The sequence below is a fragment of the Lynx canadensis genome, chromosome C1 (assembly GCF_007474595.2).
Source record: "Lynx canadensis isolate LIC74 chromosome C1, mLynCan4.pri.v2, whole genome shotgun sequence".
Classification (NCBI taxonomy): domain Eukaryota; kingdom Metazoa; phylum Chordata; class Mammalia; order Carnivora; family Felidae; genus Lynx; species Lynx canadensis.
This window is the reverse complement of record NC_044310.1, coordinates 43,322,450-43,331,562: the sequence shown is the minus strand read 5'-3', so window position 1 is coordinate 43,331,562 and position 9,113 is coordinate 43,322,450. Positions and strand designations below refer to the sequence as shown.

General features: G+C 40.2%; 1 protein-coding gene across 3 annotated transcripts in view; it reads left to right on the top strand.

The window, feature by feature from the left end:
* Positions 1-5: 5 nt before the first annotated feature.
* Positions 6-9,113, top strand: part of HSPB11 (heat shock protein family B (small) member 11) — a 30,642-nt gene continuing 21,534 nt past the window's right edge. Inside the window, exons 1-3 of one of the 3 annotated variants that reach the window (XM_030324258.1) lie at positions 664-1,493; positions 2,191-2,325; positions 8,397-8,466. In XM_030324258.1, the coding sequence (XP_030180118.1) occupies positions 1,465-1,493; positions 2,191-2,325; positions 8,397-8,466 (234 nt within the window). In that variant the 5' untranslated portion in view covers positions 664-1,464. Of the gene's footprint in view, positions 77-663; positions 1,494-2,021; positions 2,326-6,829; positions 6,960-8,396; positions 8,467-9,113 lie in introns of those variants that run through there. The other 2 variants (XM_030324259.1, XM_030324260.1) reach the window with 2 other exon arrangements.

Genomic DNA, 9,113 nt, shown 5'->3' with positions numbered 1-9,113 from the left:
GCCGGGCCCCGGGCTGGAGACCTGAGGGCGGAGGGCTCGGATCCGGGAAAGGTGGAGATTGCGCATGCGTGTTCGCGTAAGGGCGGGTCCCCTGGGTCCTACAAAGCCCCTGGGATTAATATGAGATGGGGGAGGGTAGGCGGCGCGGGCTCGGCCGCTGCTTTGAGGAAAGGCTCTAGGGTGGGGCTGCGTAGTTTAGCCGCGAAGTTAAGGAGAACTCGGAGGCGGGGCCTGCAGGAGAGGTGGGGCAAAGAACCCGGAGTCGAGATGGGAGCGCGCCCCGAGAGCGCGGCTGAGAACCGGGACGGATTTCGCGGGGCGGGGCCTGTAAGTGGGATGGAGCGAAGAGCTCGAGTAGAGAAGTGCGCGCTCCCGGGAACTGTTTGGAGGCTTGGAGTAGGGGGCGGGGCTAGTGGCCGGGGCGCGCTGCGGCGCGGCGGGGCGGGGCGGGACGGAAAGGAGGTTCCGGAGCCTGGACTGTCCGCCCGCCTGGAGCTAACGGGAGTGCAGGCGAGCGGGGCAGCGGGCCGGTGGGGATGGTTAGGCCGGCACCTGGATGGGTGGGATCCTGGCTGGACGGAGGCGGACAGAGCGGGGAGCTGGTGGAGAGGCGAGCGAGAGTGGGGAGGATTGCGAGGAGACGCGCGGCGAGGAGGTGGAAGGCGGGAGGGCGCTGAGAGGCGGCCCGAGTGGGGACATGGATGGGGGAAGTCTGACGCAGACACCAGTGGCATTCCACGAACTTTTTTGAGCCCTGAAATGATGTTTTCACTCTCAAAAGGGAAAAACAATTGCAAATCGAAATTAATAAGTCTACCAAAATAACCTCTCAACTGGTACATAAGCCATATATTATGAATCACGATGTGGGTTCATTTAATACATTTTATACAATTTGGAGTGGGGCGATCAAGTCTGAGTGTTTAGGACCCTTGGAGGTCCTGAAATGGCCTTGAACCGAGAAGGGTTTGGGTTGGAAGCGAGGAGGTAGTGTCAGCTGGTTTGCCTTTCTAGGGATACCAAGCCGAAGGCGTTGGCCCCTGGGAGTACCAAGTCAGGGATACTGCGAAATTGACTCCTCTAGGTTTTTAGAAAGGGACCAGAAATGTCATGTGAACTGGAGATTAAAGGGTGGCTAAGTCGCCGTGGGTTTAGAGTACAGGATAAGACATCAGGGAAGTCCAGGGTCAGGGACCTTAAAAGGTGCAGAGGATGGTACCTCAGAGTGCACCCCCTTTAGTAAACTGAGGCCCTAAGGGAATACCTGATTTAGAGTAAGGTATCCCAGGGTGGGGTTTAGACTACATTGCAAACCTGCATCTTGTAATTGTGGAAGCAACATATCTATGGAGTTGTCTGGTGGGTTTCTTTGGGGCTAGTTTGCCTCTTTCTTATTAACCACAACAAAGGAACCTTAAAGAGAACTCAACTTCTGCCATTAAATAATTACATCCAACACAGGAAATGGGAAGGATATTGACGGACATAAGGAGGTATGAAGTGAGTTTTGTGTTAAAGTACATGGTGGCTTCCCTCAGACAACTTAGATGATAATGTAAGGCAAGAAAACTGAACGTTTAGCGTATATCCTTTCCTTATTCATATACTACACGTCAATGCTAGTTTTCCCTAAAACATAACTTTTTTAAAGCATATTCTCTGCTTAAGTCTCCAACCCTCACATTTCCACCCCCAAATATATTACCATAAGGTTTTTCCACTTCTTTACTATTCACATTTTGGGCTAGATAATTATTTGTTGTGGGGGACTGTCCTGTGCACGGTGGGATATTTAGAAGCATCACAAAATACCCACGAGGTGCCCATAGTAGCGCACACACGCACACACATACCAAGTTATGACAGCAAAACTCTTTAAAAATTGTTGGGGCACCTGGGTGGCTCAGTTGGTTAAGGCAACTTGACTTGATTTCAGCTCGGGTCATGATCTCACATCATGACATCAAGCCCCACAGGGCTCTGCACTGGGTGTGAAGCCTACCTAAGATTCTCTGACCTTCCCCTGCTCTGGCATGAGTGTGTTCTCTCTAAAAAAAAAAAAAAAAAAAAAAAGGAAAAAAATTGTCATGTTCCTGGGGGACAAAATTACCCCCAGTTCTATTGAGAACCATAGGATAGAGCCCATTGACTTTAACCTGGCTTTTAAGATCCTTCATTATCTGTTCTCAGTCTGTTTTTCCCAGAACGTGATCAGTCTAAAAGAACCACCAATGTAGGAATCCTTTCTTTAGTTTCCTCCATAAATTATCTACTTGTCTGGGACACTTTCAAGGATGGAAAAGACTTAAAACCTTTACTTTGCCAGTAAGTTCTTTTATCTGTGATGTCTTTCTTCCTGTTTAAAATTTGTATTTGTTGAGTCCAGTTCTCCCTCTTGGAGTTGTAAAAGAAAAATTCTAATCCTTTTTTCGTTTTTTTTTTTTTTTTAATTTTTTTTTCAATGTTTTTATTTATTTTTGGGACAGACAGAGACAGAGCATGAACGGGGGAGGGGCAGAGAGAGAGGGAGACACAGAATCGGAAACAGGCTCCAGGCTCCGAGCCATCAGCCCAGAGCCTGTCGCGGGGCTCGAACTCACAGACCGTGAGATCGTGACCTGGCTGAAGTCGGACGCTTAACCGACTGCGCCACCCAGGCGCCCCTCCTTTTTTCGTTTTTGAACACTTGATATTAATAGCATTTTTCTCTTTTGAAACATTTCAGCTCCTAATTCTTTCAACTTTCTCCATGTGATAATTCATGAACTTTTTGTTTTCCACTGACAAGGTGAAGTCTGACAATGTCCTACTTAAAATATACTACCCAGAACTAAACACGATTCTGGATGTAGATCACATTATTACACATAACATAGTATAATATTTGTTGCCTGTTTGTCCATCTTCCTTGATTCTGAGCTTGAAGGCAAGAACCAAGTCTTAGTCACCATCTTTGTCTTAGGTTGTAGTCATCTTTGCATTACTAGCAAGCACAATGCCTGGTCCTTAGTTAGTATTCACAAATTTTGATGGATATAGTTCCTCCTTACCTCTACTGCTATAATCTAAGATGGTATTCCTCTACCTTTGGGGGGTGGATATGTACACTCTTGCCCTATACTGTGACTTTGTAGTGAACCAAACCTATACATTTTACATATCTAGATCAGTGGTCAGCAAACTTCTTCTGTAAAGGGCTAGATAATAATTATTTTCACTTTTATGAGCCTTTTGATCTCTATGACAGTCACTGTAACACAAAAGTAGCCACGGACAGTGTATACATGGATGACTATGACCATGTTCAAATAAAACTATTCATGGATACTGAAGTATGGGTTTCATATAATTTTCATGTATCACAAGATATTATTTTAATTTTAAAAAGTAACTTAAAATAAAAAACATTCTCAGCTGATAGGCCATACAAAAGCAGATGGCAGGCTAGATTTGGCTCAGAGGCAGTAGTTTGCCAACCGCAATCTAGACCCAATCCTTGTGTGATTGATTTTTTAAGTCTGAGTATGGGCGTTTATTGTTATCCTTATTAAATATATTATTCATCGTACCCCATCTTTCTGCCTTGCTCAGATCTTTTTGTGTGCTAATTCTGTCATCCAGCATATTACCTGACATTCCAGCTTTGTGTCATCCGCAAAATTGATAAGCATACGTTTTCCATCTTTCATTAATAAAAATGTTGAATGGCATAAAGACAGAAGTCTTTCATAGTTCATTCTGTTCCATTAATCATCATTCTTTGAGCATCGCCACTCAAAGAGTTATAAATATCTACCTAAAGTACTGCCTGTCACCCAGCCGAAATTTCTCCATCTGGTCCATGTGTATCTTAAGAGGCTTTGTCTGAAGTTTTGTTGAAATGTTCAGAACATGTCCCTAATTGGTAGTGACTCTATCAAAAAAACAAGAAATGTTTGTTATAATCTTTGTGAACTAATGTTATTGCTCCTTCCTATTGTACTACTCTCTTATTTATGTTTTCAAGGTTATCGTTTTAATACTGAAATTTGTTAATTTTAGAATTTTGTTGAAAATTAACACCCAAATTCATTGATCTGTATTTCTAGGAATTTATCATCTTTCTTCAAACTAAGTACTAACAGCATCTAACACTAGTTCTCTGGTATCGATAGTATTAAATGCAAGAAAAAAGCCAAAAAAAGAGGCACAAGTAGAAAATGTCAGAACATATCCCTTTTTTCTTGACCAATGTCACCATGGCTTTCAACTCTATAATACTAGATTTTTAAATTACAATAAAAATGAACTTTATGCCAATAAATATAAAAACAAGAAATAGATAGTATTTTTCAAAATTGAAATTTCAGAATTGATTCAAGGCAGTGTGGAAAACCTGAAGCAAACAATTGAATTTGAAATAGTAAAAACAAAAAATGTGCCTAGAGAGATTTTAGCAGGCTTACAGGATCAAATAAGCTCTGTCTTATATAGATTGCTGACATATTTCACTTAGCATAACACTCTCCAGTTCCATCCACGTTGCTACAAAAGACCATATTTCACTCTTGGTCATTGCCATGTAGTATTCCATTGTGTATATAAACCACAATTTCTTTTTTTTTTTTTTAATTTTTTTTTTCAACGTTTATTTATTTTTGGGACAGAGAGAGACAGAGCATGAACGGGGGAGGGGCAGAGAGAGAGGGAGACACAGAATCGGAAACAGGCTCCAGGCTCTGAGCCGTCAGCCCAGAGCCCGACGCGGGGCTCGAACTCACGGACCGCGAGATCGTGACCTGGCTGAAGTCGGACGCTTAACCGACTGCGCCACCCAGGCGCCCCTAAACCACAATTTCTTTATCCATTCATCAGTTGATGGACATTTAGGCTCTTTCCATAATTTGGCTATTGTTGAAAGTGCTGCTATAAACATTGGGGTACAAGTGTCCCTATGCATCAGCATTCCTGTATCCCTTGGGTAAATTCCTAGCAGTGCTATTGCTGGGTCATAGGGTAAGTCTATTTTTAATTTTTTGAGGAACCTCCACACTGTTTTCCAGAGCAGCTGCACCAGTTTGCATTCCCACCAACAGTGCAAGAGGGTTCCCGTTTCTCCACATCCTCGCCAGCATCTGTAGTCTGATTTGTTCATTTTAGCCACTCTGACTGGCGTGAGGTGATATCTCAGTGTGGTTTTGATTTGTTTTTCCCTAATGAGGAGTGATGTTGAGCATCTTTCCATGTGCCTGTTGGCCATCTGGATGTCTTGTTTAGAGAAGTGTCTATTCATGTTTTCTGCCCATTTCTTCACTGGATTATTTGTTTTTTGGGTGTGGAGTTTGGGGAGTTCTTTATAGATTTTGGATACTAGCCTGGTAAAGAAAAATTTTAAATAGTCTTTTAAGTTAGTAATATATGTACTATTTCCAATGCTCTTCCTTCCCACTCATCCAGGATTCAACCTGAAATCCTTTCCCTTTGGCCCACAGCACTTCCTTTAATATTTTTTGTAGTGTGGGTCTACTGGTAACAAATTCTTTCAGCTTTTGTTTGCCTAAAAATGCCTTTATTTTGCCTTCACTTTTGAAGGATGTTTTTGGTGGGTATAGAATTCTATATTTTGTCTGTTAGCACTTTAAAGATGTCATTTCATTGTCATTTGGTCTCTATTGTTTCTGATGAGTAGTCAGTTTTTATTCTTGTTCTCCCAAATGTAATGTTGTTGTTTTTTGTTTTGTTTTTTTTTTGCTTTAGCTGCTATTAATTTTTTATCTTTTCTTTAATTTTCAGCAATAAAGATGCCTCTAGGTGGGGTTTTCTTTGTTGTGTTTATCCAACTTAGGATTCAAGAGCTTCTTGGATCTTCGGTTTATGCCTTTCATAGATTTTGGAAAATTTTCAGCCACATCTCCTCAGATTTTTCTTCTATAGTACTGTTTTTCTCTCCTTCTGGGACTCCAATTGCATGTATTTCAGAATAGTTTGATAGTGTCTCACAAGTATCTGATGCTCTGTTGTATTTCATTTTTTCTCTGTATTTCATTTTGGATCATTTCTGTTGACCTGTCTTTAAGTTCACTGACCCATTATTATGTTGGATCCAATCTGTTGCTAAGCCTATCTAATGAATTCTTTATTTGAGATACTATGCTTTTCAGTTCTGGAATTTTCATTTTGTTTTTCTTTAGTTTCCATTTCTCTGCTAAAATTCCCTTGTCCATCTTTTCACTAAATTATCTAACAGATTTATAACAGCTATCTTAGGTAATTCCAGCACTTGGGTCATCTATAGGTCCGCTGAAGTGATTTTGTATATTGGATGTTGTGTTTAAAAGAACAATAGATCCTCAAGTAGATAATGCTTTTTCCCAGAGAGGCAATTTTCTTTGCCCAGCAGCCAGGATAAGGGGCAGATCACTTTAGTCCACCTCAGGATTGGACTGAGTTGTAGTTTTATTTAAATAGTTTCAGTTTATAGGGGTGCCTCGGTAGCTCAGTTGGTTAAACGTCTGACTCTCGGTTTCGGCTCAGGTCATGATCTCGCAATTTCATGAGTTCAGGCCCCACATCGGGCTCTGTGCTGACAGTGTGGAGCCTGCTTGGGATTCTCTCTCTCTGTCTCTCTCTCTCTCTCCCTCCCTCCCTCCCTCCCTCTCTCTGCTCCCTTGCTTACACTGCCTCTGTCTCTCTCAAAATAAAGAGATAAACTTAAAAAAATAAAAATAAATAGTTCAGTTTACCTCTAATTTCAGATATTCAGTTTGCCTCTAAATTCAGATCAGTCCCCTCCATCAGGGCTTTGAGATCTAAGTACCCAAGGTCACAGAAATCTTTCTTTGCTTTTCAGTTCATACCCAACTTCCTGTGAAGCTCCACTTGGGGGACGATTTCTTTGATTTTATTAGAGGTTGAGCTGGGTTGGGGCTGGATTGCATCTTTACTTAGTTGCACTTCAAGTCTATGACACAGTGATATGGGTAAGTGTCAAAAACAATGATGAAAGAAGCCGGATACAAATGAGTACAAACTGTATGAGTCTATGTATATGAATCTCAGTCAAAATTAATATAAGAAATAAGGACCATACTTAACCTTGGAAAGGTGGGAAGGGTAGTGATTGGGAGGGGGCATGCAGAGGGCTTCTGAGGTGCTGATAATATTCTACTTCTTTACCTGGGTGTTGGTTACCTGGGTGTGTTAACTTTGTGAAAATTTATTGCTCTACATACTTCTGATTTGTGTTCTCTTCTGTTTATATGTTATAGTTAAGCAATAAAAAGTGGGGGTGGGAAAACTCTTACACACACACACACACACACACACACACACACACACACGCAAAGTTAAAAAGAAAAATCAAGCTGCAGAGTAGAAGATATTTGCAACAAATATAACAAAGGATTTGTATCCAGAATATTTTATTTTAAAAATCCCCATAAATCAAAGAGCAAAGGACGACAAAAGTTTTAAAAAGCAACACAATAGAAAAATGAACAAAGGATAAGGAAGAGCAAATAACGGAAGGAGGTCTGAATGGTTCATGATCATATGAAACAGTATTCAACCTCACTAATAATTATACAAATATGAATTATAACCTTATTGAAATATCATTTCACACCGATGAGATTGGGTAAAGCCAAAATATCTAACAATACCAAATTGGTGAGAATATGAGGAAGCAGAAACTCTCATACATTGTTGATGGTAGTGTAAATTGTTAAAATTTAGACATCTAGTTGATCAATTATTGACTTGAAGATATGCTGATTCTAAGTTTCTGCCATTTTACTTCTGTAAAGAGACTTTTATCATAAAGACTTTCTCCCACATGTGCTAAGGATACATACACAAAGATACTCATTTCAAATTTGTTTGTAATAATAGCAAAAAATTGGAAACTTACCCAAATATTCATCATTAGAGAAATAGAGAAAGACCTGACAGCAGTTGAAGTGAATAAAGTAGATTTATATATATATCAACAGGATTAAAAACTTGAATGAAAAAAGCGGATAGCATAAGGATATGTATATACATATATATATATATAGAGAGAGAGAGAGAGAGAGAGAGCGCGCGCGAGAGCATTTAAGTTTTAAAAGAACAGTGCATGTCATTTATGGATACATATATGGTAAAAGTATAAAAACATAGTAAGGAGGTGTATTTATCAACTTGAGAATAGCTGTTACCTTTGGGCAAGGAAAGAAATGGGCAAAAATGTTAATATTTATTAAATCTGGACAGCGGGTACATAGTTATTTAACATATGTGATATTCTCTGTAATTTGTTGATTGTTTATTTGAAACAGTTTCACTTTTTAAAAAAATCAGACTGAGGCCGGAGTATGAAGGGTATTGGAAGCTTTTCTCCTTTTTCCAAACACTCTTTGTCTTTTAATTCTTTATAGATTCAGCTTCATAGTCACTTTGCATCTACATATTGGTTTGTGCCCTCTCACGACCAGATCAAGGAGAAAGGTGAGTGAGATCTGATAGAATCTTTTCTCATCTTCTGTCTTATCTACCAGGATCCATAGTAGAGCTCAATGATATCTTTTCAGGATACTTTTATTAAACTTAAAATATTACCGTACAATAGAAATGTCTTGAAACCCATGACCCAAGTGACTGATGTAGAATTTAAAAATAAGCAAAAGCTTGTCTTCTCTCTTATTTTATATTCTGCATCAAAAAAATAATGATGGTAAGATACCTTTTAAGTTGTGAATAATGTAGTTTGCTATTTTCAGTTGATAAATGTATGGGTAAACAGTCACAAAAACATCCGCTTTTATGTTCCAGATTTTTTTAAAAAAAATGTTTTTAACATTTTTATTTATTATTGAGAGACAGAGTATGAACATGGGGGGGTCCGAAAGAGGGGGAGACACAGAATCTGAAGCAGGCTCCAGGCTCTGAGCTGTCAGCACAGAGCCTGATGCGAGGCTGGAACTCGCAAACCGCACACTCATGTCCTGAGCCGAAGTTGGATGCTTAACTGACTGAGACACCCAGGCGCCCCATGTTCCAGATTTTTTTTAATTTCAGAAATATGGGGCACCAGCTGGGTGGCTCAGCTGGTTAAATGTCTTGGTTTCAGCTCAGGTCATGATATCATGGTTCAT